This window comes from Phyllobates terribilis, unplaced genomic scaffold (assembly GCF_046119375.1).
Source record: "Phyllobates terribilis strain yellow unplaced genomic scaffold, ASM4611937v1 Scaffold_13__5_contigs__length_258822181, whole genome shotgun sequence".
NCBI classification, from domain to species: domain Eukaryota; kingdom Metazoa; phylum Chordata; class Amphibia; order Anura; family Dendrobatidae; genus Phyllobates; species Phyllobates terribilis.
In genome coordinates, this window is record NW_027362773.1 from 27425166 (window position 1) to 27438392 (window position 13227).

Here is a 13227-nt window from a genome sequence, read left to right on the forward strand (position 1 = left end):
CCCCACACCATTACTGACCCACTGCCAAACCGGTCATGCTGAAGGATGTTGCAGGCAGCAGATCGCTCTCCACAGCGTCTCCAGACTCTGTCACGTCTGTCACATGTGCTCAGTGTGAATCTGCTTTCATCTGTGAAGAGCACAGGGCGCCAGTGGCGACTTTGCCAATCCTGGTGTTCTGTGGCAAATGCCAAGCGTCCTGCACGGTGTTGGGCTGTGAGCACAACCCCCATCTGTGGACGTCGGGCCCTCATACCACCCTCATGGAGTCGGTTTCTAACCGTTTGTGCAGACACATGCACATTTGTGGCCTGCTGGAGGTCATTTTGCAGGGCTCTGGTAGTGCTCCTCCTGTTCCTCCTTGCACAAAGGCGGAGGTAGCGGTCCTGCTGCTGGGTTGTTGCCCTCCTACGGCCCCCTCCACGTCTCCTGGTGTACTGGCCTGTCTCCTGGTAGCGCCTCCAGCCTCTGGACACTACGCTGACAGACACAGCAAACCTTCTTGCCACAGCTTGCATTGATGTGCCATCCTGGATGAGCTGCACTACCTGAGCAACTTGTGTGGGTTGTAGAGTCCGTCTCATGCTACCACGAGTGTGAAAGCACAACCAACATTCAAAAGTGACCAAAACATCAGCCAGAAAGCATTGGTACTGAGATGTGGTCTGTGGTCCCCACCTGCAGAACCACTCCTTTATTGAGGGTGTCTTGATAATTGCCAATAATTTCCATCTATTGTCTATTCCATTTGCACAACAGCATGTGAAATTGATTGTCAGTCAGTGTTGCTTCCTAAGTGGACAGTTTGATTTCACAGAAGTTTTATTTACTTGGAGTTATATTCTGTTGTTTAAGTGTTCCCTTTATTTTTTTGAGCAGTGTACATACATTTTGTGAATCTTATTACCAGCTCTTTATAAAACTTTCAGTTAAGTACATTTCCTACTTTCGTTTTTTGTTGTTTTTTTTTTTTTTAACGGCCTTCGGCTCAATTTTAAGCCCTGGCGACTTGATGGATGAACAAAGTGTTCATATGAAGATCACTCTTGTACAAGCCGAGATAGGTCTACCAGGGCCTTCTCTGCTGTTATCGTGATTGTTTCAAGTCATCAGGTTGCTGGTCTCCTCTTTGCCTTGTTCCTTCTATTCTTCCGACCATGATGTCCTTCTCCAGTGATTGCTCTCTTCATATGATGTGTCCAAAGTAGGGAAGTCGTAGCTTGGTGATCCTTGCTTCGAGTGGCTTGATTTATTCCAAAATTGATTTCTTTGTTCTTCTTGTCATCCATGGTATTGATAACCTCCTTCTCCAGCACCAGATTTCCACGGCGTTAATCCTTCTTCTGTCTTGTTTCTTAAAACTTTTGGTTTATTGAACCTTTAATATAGTGCTTTGTGCTTAGTTGTGAGACCTCTAGTATGACAAAAAGAAAGTCTCAGCACTGTCAGTAAAGGAGTCGTAATACTCCAAATCACACATAGCTCAGTTTAAAGGGGTTTGGGGTTTTAAAAAAAAACAAAACAGGAAATTTGGTCAAATTAAAACAAGGAAAAACTCACCTGTTTAAAGGGAACCTGTCACAAGTTTTTCAGTATCCAAACAAAAGCCACCACCTTTAACTATTCCTTTGTCACAGTCCACAAACCTGTATATTATTTACTAACTCCCCTTGTACATCCCCAAAAATACCATTTGTATTATCATTTGCATCCCGCGTCATCCTGGCTAGCTCGTCGGAATGTCGCCCCAGTACGGTATCATCATGGGCCCCCGGAAATCACCGAAAACAAAGACTATGAAAGCTTCCGGGAACGTAAGAGCCGGAATGACGTTTTGCACGGCGCATGCGCAATGACGACATATTCTGTGTCCTCGGTAGGACAAAGAAAGCTGCGCCTGTGATGCTACGACACAAGCACAGGATTTGGTTGCGCCATGTGGATGACACAGGACATCAATCAAAGACAGAGGACAGCGATTAGGAAAACAGAGGAGGCGCAGACAACACAGCCATGACTCCCATCGGACCGTAGTCTCTTTCACACAGCACGGGAGAAATACAAATAGTATTTTTTGGATATATAGGGAAGTCAGTAAATAACCTACAGGTCTGTGGACTATGATAAAGTAGTATAAGATGGTGGCTTTTGTTTGGATACAAAAAAAAATTGTGACAGGTTCCCTTTAAATAAACTCCACAGGCCCAGCACCATTCATCAGTCTTTGTAGACTTTTCCTGCAGCAATGACATCACATAACCACTGCAGCCAATCACTGGCCCCAGCGGTTTGATACCGTGCATAATCGCATCTCTGCGAAGGCCAGTGATTGGCTGCAGCAGTCACTTGGATGTTCCTGCATTACGTAAACAAAGATCAGTGACCCCCAGGAGGTTCGTGCTGGAGTTATAGGGGATTGAATGGGTGAGAATATATATTTTTCCTTTGGATCAACTTTCCTGCTACTTGCCAAATTTTTAAAATCCCGGACAACTCCTTTAAAAGCACAGATTAAATAGAGTAGCTAATAAAAAGATCAATCAATTCTCAGTGAATTTGTATTAATTAAACACATTTTTCATCTGTTGCAGTGTCATCTCCATGACTACTCTTTATGTGTTGAATTTGCGCAGCGAAGATGATCTCCTGGACATGGATGGGTAAATACAATGTCTCTGTCACTTTAAGAATCTGCACTGTCAATTAGTTCTTTCAGAAAAATTAAAGAAAACTTAAAGGGAATCTGTCGGCAGGCTTTTACTATATAATCTGAGAGCAGCATAATGTAGGGCAAGAAAGCCCAGTTCCAGTGATGTGTCACTTACTGGGCTGCTTGCTGTAGTTTTCATAGAATCCCTGTTTACTCTGCTGTAGATGTAGCAGAGCTAAGACTTCTGAGCTGTGTATAGCCCCGCCCACTCCACTGATAGGCAGCTTGCTTGGACTGTACGCAGGAAGCTGTCAATCAGTGGTGGGGGCGGGGTTACACAAATTAGCCTGACTGCTGGTCATGTGAACTGTAGTCCTCTAGTGATAATCTCCTGATAAAACACTGTTTGCATTGAAACTACAACACACAGTCTAATAAGTGACACAACTCTGTAATCAGGGTCTCGTGCCCTATATTATGCTACTCTCAGATTAAATAGAAAAAAACCTTCTGACAGATTGCCTTTAAAGTTTTATTCTATAATAGTTGAGCCCAACAATCCCCCTCCCCCAGCACCACCAATTCCTTATAACCTGTATGAGTTGAATCTCAACATCAACCCTAAGTTTGATGGATCAGATTTAGAGATTAGAAATTTGATTCGCACTGCCCTGGTCTGGCGGCTGGTCTTCACTTCTCTGCCCCACATCCTCAGCCCAGCATCATGGACACCTCTGGTGCTTACTTGGCCCCGCAAAGAACTGATATCGGGACGGACGTCATGGTCTTCTAAGTGTTAGAGCCACCCGTGATGCCTAAAGTGACAACCGGCTGCCATGGAGCAAAAGACTGGACGCCGGACCTGGGCAGTGAGAGTTGAATTGCTCATCTCTGATAAGTTTGCTTATCCCTGATCATTAACCCTTTACCAGCTAGGCTTGTGCCTGAGCACCTTGGAGCTGTGCTGCTGTATCTGCTCTAGAACTGACTTCTCTCTTCTTGTCCGTTCTTCTCCGGTCTCCTTTGCTTGCTTTGTGCCGGCAGTCCTCTCGCTCCATCTGGAACCTGCACTCTGACTTTCCTCAGACAGATTCGGCTCACTCTCCCTTTCTCTCTCTGTAGTCGGTATGTCTCTTGCTTGCAAATGCCGTATTGGGTAGAATCAGGCGCTGTTCATTCATTTACATATTTGCTTGTTTTTTTACTTCTTCAGCTCAAGTCAGAACTTTGATACCACCCAGCTGAAGAGTTCCACCACACCTCCACTACAGGCCACCGAGGGCACAGGTGACCACCGAGCTCCCGTATCTGTCAGTGCTGCCGTCCCATCTGTAGGGTCAGACCAACATCTGTGCTTTCTTCTTCTGCAGATTGGCAGCATCACAAGAACCTTTCCATCATCATAGACCTCTGCCTGAATCCTCCATGCAGCACCTCCTGCTGCTCCAGTCCCCAGAGCTCCTCCACATCTCCAGCCGTCACGTTAGGAAAAACAGCTTCTCGGGTGGAAACTTCAATAACCGGTGAGACTCCATGATAACCAGGCAAAACACACACACATGACTACTTCTGCCTGGGTACAAAGGCATGTGTCCTATAGTGGGGCCCGATATCACCCATTATGGGCGCAGTGATGTCACAGATAAAATGGTATTAACTCAATGAAGTTACAGTACAGGAATAATGTGCACAGTGATGTCACAGGACAGGAGTAATGAGCACAGTGATGTCACAGGACGGGAGTAATGTGCACAGTGATGTCACAGGACGGGAATAATACACACAGTGATGTCACAGGACAGGAATAATGTGCACAGTGATGTCACAGGACAGGGATAATGTGCACAGTGATGTCACAGGACAGGGATAATGTGCACAGTGATGTCACAGGACAGGGATAATACGCACAGTGATGTCACAGGACAGGGATAATACGCACAGTGATGTCACAGGACAGGGATAATACGCACAGTGATGTCACAGGACAGGGATAATACGCACAGTGATGTCACAGGATGGGAATGTGCACAGTGATGTCACAGTACAGGAATAATGTACACAGTGATGTCACAGTACAGGGATAATGTACACAGTGATGTCACAGTACAGGGATAATGTGCACAGTGATGTCACAGGACAGGGATAATGTGCACAGTGATGTCACAGGACAGGGATAATGTGCACAGTGATGTCACAGGACGGGAATAATGTGCACAGTGATGTCACAGGACAGGGATAATACACACAGTGATGTCACAGTACAGGGATAAAGTGCAATGTGATGTCACAGGATGGGAAGAATGTGCACAGTGATGTCACAGGACAGGGATAATGTGCACAGTGATGTCACAGGACAGGGATAATTTGCACAGTGATGTCACAGGACAGGAGTAATGAGCACAGTGATGTCACAGGACAGGGATAAAGTGCAATGTGATGTCACAAGACGGGAATAATGTGCACAGTGATGTCACAGGACAGGGATAATGTGCACAGTGATGTCACAGGACAGGGATAATGAGCACAGTGATGTCACAGGACAGGGATAATGAGCACAGTGATGTCACAGGACAGGGATAATGTGCACAGCGATGTCACAGGACAGGGATAATGTGCACAGTGATGTCACAGGACAGGAATATTGTACACAGTGATGTCACAGTCCAGGAGTAATGTGCACAGTGATGTCACAGTCCAGGAGTAATGTGCACAGTGATGTCACAGTCCAGGAGTAATGTGCACAGTGATGTCACAGTCCAGGAGTAATGTGCACAGTGATGTCACAGTCCAGGAGTAATGTGCACAGTGATGTCACAGTCCAGGAGTAATGTGCACAGTGATGTCACAGTCCAGGAGTAATGTGCACAGTGATGTCACAGTCCAGGAGTAATGTGCACAGTGATGTCACAGTACAGGAGTAATGTGCACAGTGATGTCACAGTACAGGAGTAATGTGCACAGTGATGTCACAGTACAGGAGTAATGTGCACAGTGATGTCACAGTACAGGAGTAATGTGCACAGTGATGTCACAGTACAGGAGTAATGTGCACAGTGATGTCACAGTACAGGAGTAATGTGCACAGTGATGTCACAGTAGAGTAATGAGCACAGTGATGTCACAGGACAGGGATAATGTGCACAGTGATGTCACAGGACAGGGATAATGTGCACAGTGATGTCACAGGACAGGGATAATGTGCACAGCGATGTCACAGGACAGGGATAATGTGCACAGCGATGTCACAGGACAGGGATAATGTGCACAGCGATGTCACAGGACAGGGATAATGTGCACAGCGATGTCACAGAACAGGGATAATGTGCACAGCGATGTCACAGGACAGGGATATTGTACACAGCGATGTCACAGGACAGGAATAATGAGCGCAGTGATGTCACAGGACAGGAGTAATGTGCACAGTGATGTCACAGTAGAGGAGTAATGTGCACAGTGATGTTACAGTAGAGGAGTAATGTGCACAGTGATGTCACAGTAGAGGAGTAATGTGCACAGTGATGTCACAGTAGAGGAGTAATGTGCACAGTGATGTCACAGTAGAGGAGTAATGTGCACAGTGATGTCACAGTAGAGGAGTAATGTGCACAGTGATGTCACAGTACAGGAGTAATGTGCACAGTGATGTCACAGTACAGGAGTAATGTGCACAGTGATGTCACAGTACAGGAGTAATGTGCACAGTGATGTCACAGTACAGGAGTAATGTGCACAGTGATGTCACAGTAGAGTAATGAGCACAGTGATGTCACAGGACAGGGATAATGTGCACAGTGATGTCACAGGACAGGGATATTGTACACAGTGATGTCACAGGACAGGAATAATGAGCGCAGTGATGTCACAGGACAGGAATAATGAGCGCAGTGATGTCACAGTAGAGGAGTAATGTGCACAGTGATGTCACAGTAGAGGAGTAATGTGCACAGTGATGTCACAGTAGAGGAGTAATGTGCACAGTGATGTCACAGTACAGGAGTAATGTGCACAGTGATGTCACAGTACAGGAGTAATGTGCACAGTGATGTCACAGTACAGGAGTAATGTGCACAGTGATGTCACAGTACAGGAGTAATGTGCACAGTGATGTCACAGTAGAGTAATGAGCACAGTGATGTCACAGGACAGGGATAATGTGCACAGTGATGTCACAGGACAGGGATAATGTGCACAGTGATGTCACAGAACAGGGATAATGTGCACAGTGATGTCACAGGACAGGGATAATGTGCACAGTGATGTCACAGAACAGGGATAATGTGCACAGCGATGTCACAGAACAGGGATAATGTGCACAGCGATGTCACAGAACAGGGATAATGTGCACAGCTATGTCACAGGACAGGGATAATGTGCACAGTGATGTCACAGGACAGGAATAATGAGCGCAGTGATGTCACAGGACAGGAATAATGAGCGCAGTGATGTCACAGGACAGGAATAATGAGCGCAGTGATGTCACAGGACAGGAATAATGAGCGCAGTGATGTCACCGGACAGGGATAATGTGCACAGTGATGTCACAGTACAGCGATAATGTGCACAGTAATGTCACAGGACAGGAGTAATGTGCACAGTGATATCGCAGGACAGGAATAATGTGCACAGTGATGTCGCAGGACAGGAATAATGTGCACAGTAATGTCGCAGGACAGGGATAATGTGCACAGTGATATCACAGGACAGGAATAATGTGCACAGTGATATCACAGGACAGGAATAATGTGCACAGTGATATCACAGGACAGGAATAATGTGCACAGTGATATCACAGTACAGGAGTAATGTGCACAGTGATATCACAGGACAGGAATAATGTGCACAGTGATATCACAGGACAGGAATAATGTGCACAGTGATATCACAGGACAGGAATAATGTGCACAGTGATGTCACAGGACAGGAATAATGTGCACAGTGATGTCGCAGGACAGGGATAATGTGCACAGCGATGTCGCAGGACGGGAATAATGTGCACAGCGATGTCGCAGGACGGGAATAATGTGCACAGCGATGCCGCTGGACGGGAATAGTGTGCACAGCGATGCCACAGGACGGGAATAGTGTGCACAGTGATGCCGCAGTACAGGGATAGTGGGCACAGTGATGTCGCAGGGTGGGAATAGTGTGCAGTGTGATGTCGCAGGACGGGAATAGTGTGCACAGTGATGTCTCAGGACGAGAATAGTGTGCACAGTGATGTCGCAGGACGGGAATAGTGTGCACAGTGATGTCGCAGGACGGGAATAGTGTGCACAGTGATGTCGCAGGATGGGAATAGTGTGCACAGTGATGTCGCAGATGGGAATAGTGTGCACAGTGATGTCGCAGGACGGCAGCACAGTAATAATGCATATAATGATGCAGTAAAGCAGAGAGAAGCTACAATAGGGATTCGCTCAGTGTCAATCACCTATTTCTATAATGCAGGCTACTTTTTTAATGGGTAACTATGCAGTAAAATTTCAACTGAAGAATTAAATGCAGAAAATCTAAAATCTCGCTCACCTTGCATAGAAATAAAAGGTAAAATGTGCAGCAAATCTGCTCTTTTTCTCCGAACAAAATTTCTTTTCACTACAGAAATCCTGCAGTGTACCCAGCATGTACCCCTATAATCAGTAACTGCACCTCACCCCATTATTTGTGCAGTCCTATAGATGCTACCCTGTTGGTTCCACCCATGGTCCTCTCTCCTGGTCATTACATTCCTGCCTCATTGACTACATGATTGATATATTCCTCTCCACCACAGACAACGCATCTGCTACAACTATCAGAAAAGCTAAATCCAGAATCCTGGACAAGAGTCGTAACCATCTCCAAACAGCAGCCCGCCCTGTAAGCCCCCCGCCTCAATACACCCAGGGAAAAACCAAGCACAGTCCTAACAGCCTGCCGGGACAGGACCTCCGCACCAGGCGGAACGTAGAGGAGGAGGAAACTATATCAACCACTGTCTCTGATGTGACCTATGGAAATGGTGAGTGATACCAACAGATTATTATGTGGTGTAGAAAAAGGTGTATGTGAAAAATATCCATAGAGACATGTACAGTCTAGTCGTATGGGTTTCTGTTTTGTAGCGCCACCTCTGTGCATAGGCTTTGTCTGGTATTGCAGCTCATAGAAGTTTACTGAAACGTTAGCCTTGGCCATTAGAGGTACATTACTCCAGCTTCTAAGTTGTGACTTCCATTATGTCATGTGTTTTCCAGGATCTCGCTCTTCTATTACTTCCATTCGGCTCCTGGAGCCCGATACGCTCATTACGGATCAGTTATGTGCCTCCCCCCACACCTGCAGGTGATTCATGTGCTCCCATGTCATGTCCGTGTCTCTGACGGCACAAGAAATCCACAGGTTGTCTCATCAGAACTACATGACGTCTAATGTCTTCTCTCTCCGCAGTGCAGGGAATTACACGTACGTACTCCCATTGAAGAAGTACAGCTCTTTAACGGGCCATATTACACTGGAGTTCAAGTGAGTGTCCTCATCCTAGAGATGTCGGTCTCTTGTGACTACTGGTCATTTCAAGTATTAAATGGGTATTCCCGTCTCCAAGAATCTATTCCAATATGTAGTAGGTGTAATGATATTAGCAAATACCTCCAATTAGAAATGTAGTATAGTTCTTCTGATTTGCTGTGTCTCTTTCCTCATGTACAAGCATTGCAAGACCTTGGTTGCTAATGGTCGTAACCATGGATACCTAAGTGTCACTATATCAGTGGTCGTAACCCTGGATACCCAAGGTCCTGCACATGAGGAAAGAGACACAGCGAATCAGAAGAACTATACATTTCTAATTGGAGGGATTTGCCAATATTATTATTATACCTGCTACATATAGGGGTAGGATCTTGGAGATGGGAATACTCCTTTAAACTAAACTCTCTCCGTCTAGCTCCTCTACACCCATATCAGTAAATTTGTGTGAAGCAACAGCTGGAAAAAACTGTGAGACGTCTGTGACCCAGGGATCTTCTGAAAATCAGAGCTGCTCTAAGGTAGGCGTACAGCAAACCCGTCCCATTGCACAGATCCGTGAGTAAGGCTGCATTCACACATCCATGTGGGTGTTACCATAGGACAGATTTTTTTTATTTTCTCAGCTATCATCCCAGTTGCTTCCGTTTTTTCCCATTCTTTTTTTTTCAGGGAAGCAGAGTTTATATCCATCAATTATTAGTGTATCCGTTAAAAATGGAGGAAACGTGGATGTAAAAATGAAGGATGTCCGTCCTCCGTGTTTCTTCCATTTATAGGGATCCCATAGATTTTTACGGATCAGACTCGAAAATGAGGATAGGACCTCTCTGAGTCTCTTGGATCCATTTTTAAAACTGATGTGTGTCTGGCTTAATGAACCTCTATGGGTCAATGTGCTGTCCAAGAAAAAAACAGACTGCACGAGGACGTGTGACACGGATGTGTGCATGCAGCCTTAGGGCTCATTCACACACCAGGTTTTTCACGTACGAGTGCTATTTTTTTCTTTTTTTTTTTTACAGATCACACTTGTACCTGTGACAGTCTATGGGGCTGTTCACGTCAGATTTTTTTTTCTTGGGCCGTGCAAAATTGCGGAGACATGTCCAATATTGATCCAAGAGTCTGATGAAAATCGGCAATGCATGTTTATAGGTCCGTGAAAAAAAAATCGGACAGCACTCGGATGCCATTTGCGTTCTGCCCGTTTTCCACTGACTGACAGGAGGAGATGGAAAATCCCTTTTTTTTTGTCATCAGTGAAAAAAACTGATGAAATTCAATGATGAAACCCAGTCCGTTTTTCTTATACGTCAAAAAAAGGTCTGAATGATGCCTTAGCCTCAGGGGCAAATGCAGGATTATTAATTAATTTCACAATAAAAACTGCATACGTTATTACCGGGGTTCTCCAGTTCTCCCTCCTTGGTATCGGTGGGGGTCTGACAGCTGGCACCCCCACTCATCAGCCTTTATATACACCGGCCAGATGTAATCAGCAGCTCCATTCAGTGGCACAAATTCATCAATTTTCTCCAGAATTGTGGAGGATAATTATTTGAAATGTCGCAAATTTTTGTGTGCATGTTTGATTTAGCTCTGCTGAAATGGGTGGAGTTGGGGATGGGATGGAGTATGGTCACACCCAATTAATTAATTAAAATGCCGATGGTCTGTATGCTAGAAATGCTTCTTCAGTCTCTGACTGGAGTAGTATTTCTGGTGCAATGCACAAAGGGGCACGCCACGCGGAAGATGCGCCAACGTGACGTACGTATTTTAATAAATTCGCTGCATCCTACTCCAGGGAGCCGTTCATTAACCCCTTCCCAACATATGAGTTATAGTTAAGTCATATGTCTGCTCTCTGACTTTGATGCGGGCTCAAACACCGAGCCTGCATCTTTTTGGGCTCCACTCCATCCGCAGCTATAAATGCTGCTGTCAATCTCTGACAGCAACATGTAATGCGCACTGACATGGGGGCATGCCGTTCTACGCTCCCATTGACCCACCCGGGACGCCGATGGGTTGCCATGACAGCCAGGGGTCTGTTGAAGACCTTTGTGCTTGTCCTGACTGTTCTCCTGTGAAAACTAGCATGTGGCTGGCGTTCATGGTAGACCTTGGTTTTCGCTGCACATAGCAGTGCTGATGCACTGCTATGTATAGTGCGAACGATCAGACAATCGAAGCTTCAAGTCCCGTAAGGGGACTAACAATTACCATAAGAGAAATTAAAAATTAAAAAAATTGAAGTTTAAATCACCCCCCTTTTGCCCCATTAAAAATAAAGCAATAAAAAAAAAGTAAAATTCACATTTGGTGTCGCTGTGATCGTAAAAGTCCGATTTATCAAAATATAAAATAAATTAATCCAATCGGTAAACGGAGAGGTGAGGAAAAAAAAATGTAAACGTTAATTAGGTTTTTTTTGGTCGTTCCAACATTGCAATAAAAGGCTATTAAAATATCATGTACCCCAAAATGGCATCAATAAAAATGTCAGCACAGGGCGCAAAAAATAAGCCCTCACACAGCCTCATATCCCGAAAATGGAAAACTTTACAGGTCTCAGAAAATGGCGAAACAAGAATTTTTTTTTACGAATTTTTTTTTCCCCAAAAAAAAACAAAAAGGAAGTGTTTGTTTGATTCTCCTTGTCTGTACCATTATGCAGATACCATATTGCCTGGTCAGGTTTATTGTATAAAGACCATTGTAAATAAAAAAAAAAAAAAAAAACCAAAAATTGTGAAATTGCACTTTTTTTTTTCAACTTCAATGCACTTGGGAATTTTTTTCCTGCTTTTCTGTGAATCACATGATAAAATGAATAGTGTCATTCAAAAGTACAACGTATCGCACAAAAGACAACCCTTCATATGGTTATGTGAAGGGAAAAATAAAAAGTTATGGCTCTTGGAAGAAGGGAAGTTAAAACACGAAAAAAAGATAATTGGCTGCGGCGTGAAGGGGTTAAGACTGGTGTGCTGTGTCAGTATTAGTAAATCTGCCCCATAGTCTTGATAAATTGGGGACAATATCTTTACATCTGGACGCTGCTTACAGCAGCTGATCGGTTCGACTTTTGGGTCATCGACCTCTGCTCCCTTCGTTGTCTATAGAACTGCTGGAGAAAGTGGAGTTCAGCACTTTCTAGTAAAGCCATAGACAATGAATGGAGAAGAGGTAAAAAAATGTGCACCCCTGCTGCAATCAAGACTGGGTTACGCAGATCCCTGTTCGTGGGACCCCCAAAGATCAGCACTATACGATGAAGAGAGGGTAAATTACTATCATGAAAATAACCCATCTAATGGCAGGAAAAGAAAATTGTCCTGCAGAGGGGTCTGATTTTGCTACAGACATATCGGCTTGTGTATGGATTCTGTAATGTGATTTTAAATCTTAAAAAAGTAGCCAGGGAACATGAAGGGAATCTACTATTGTGAGATTAATGATGCATCCAATCTAATGTCCAGAACTTGTGGTTCTGTAATCAATGAGCTGTAGTTCCTCCACTGTATATGGTCATTGTGTCATGGTCTCTACACCAGGTCTCAGGAGTCTGCGCTGCATCAGCCCCATCAACGCATCATCTGTGGTCTCTCCAGCTGTTCCCCTCCCAGGACTTCTCATTCCATCTTCAAGTGTCCCCTCCGGTGAGTGATCCACCGTCCTGTATCTGTCTTCTGTTCAAATACTGTACTACATGGTGGCCCGATTCTAACGCATCGGGTATTCTAGAATATGTATGCGGCCGACCGGGCGCAATCAGCAGAGCGGTGTTTAAATTTGGCGCCAATATCGCTGATTGGTCGCAGCCACCGGCCGTGACCAATCAGCGAACCGTGTTAGTGAGGACCGGGGAGCGGCTAGGGCCGCTGATCTCCCGACGGCAAGTGTGAAGGGAGGACCGGGGAGCGAGGCCGCCGGTCGGGGTACTTCTGCTGCGAGCAACCGGGAGATGACCAGCTGGCACCGATCATCTCCCGGCTGCATCGCTGTTGACCTCCGTGCGGCAGATGAGTCGCTAACGGCCGCCATCTTGTTCTGAAATA

At 45.2% G+C, this 13227-nt stretch overlaps 1 protein-coding gene across 3 annotated transcripts in view; it reads left to right on the forward strand.

Annotated features, from left to right (window-relative positions):
• MYRF (myelin regulatory factor) overlaps window positions 1-13227 on the forward strand; it is a 167243-nt gene that overhangs the window by 152318 nt on the left and 1698 nt on the right. For 2 of the 3 annotated variants that reach the window (XM_073657980.1, XM_073657981.1), the window contains exons 18-26: window positions 2592-2660; window positions 3695-3775; window positions 3864-3937; window positions 4021-4173; window positions 8424-8651; window positions 8887-8974; window positions 9080-9154; window positions 9579-9681; window positions 12724-12828. In XM_073657980.1, the coding sequence (XP_073514081.1) occupies window positions 2592-2660; window positions 3695-3775; window positions 3864-3937; window positions 4021-4173; window positions 8424-8651; window positions 8887-8974; window positions 9080-9154; window positions 9579-9681; window positions 12724-12828 (976 nt within the window). The remainder of the gene's footprint in view (window positions 1-2591; window positions 2661-3694; window positions 3776-3863; window positions 3938-4020; window positions 4174-8423; window positions 8652-8886; window positions 8975-9079; window positions 9155-9578; window positions 9682-12723; window positions 12829-13227) is intronic. The other variant, XM_073657982.1, reaches the window with a different exon arrangement.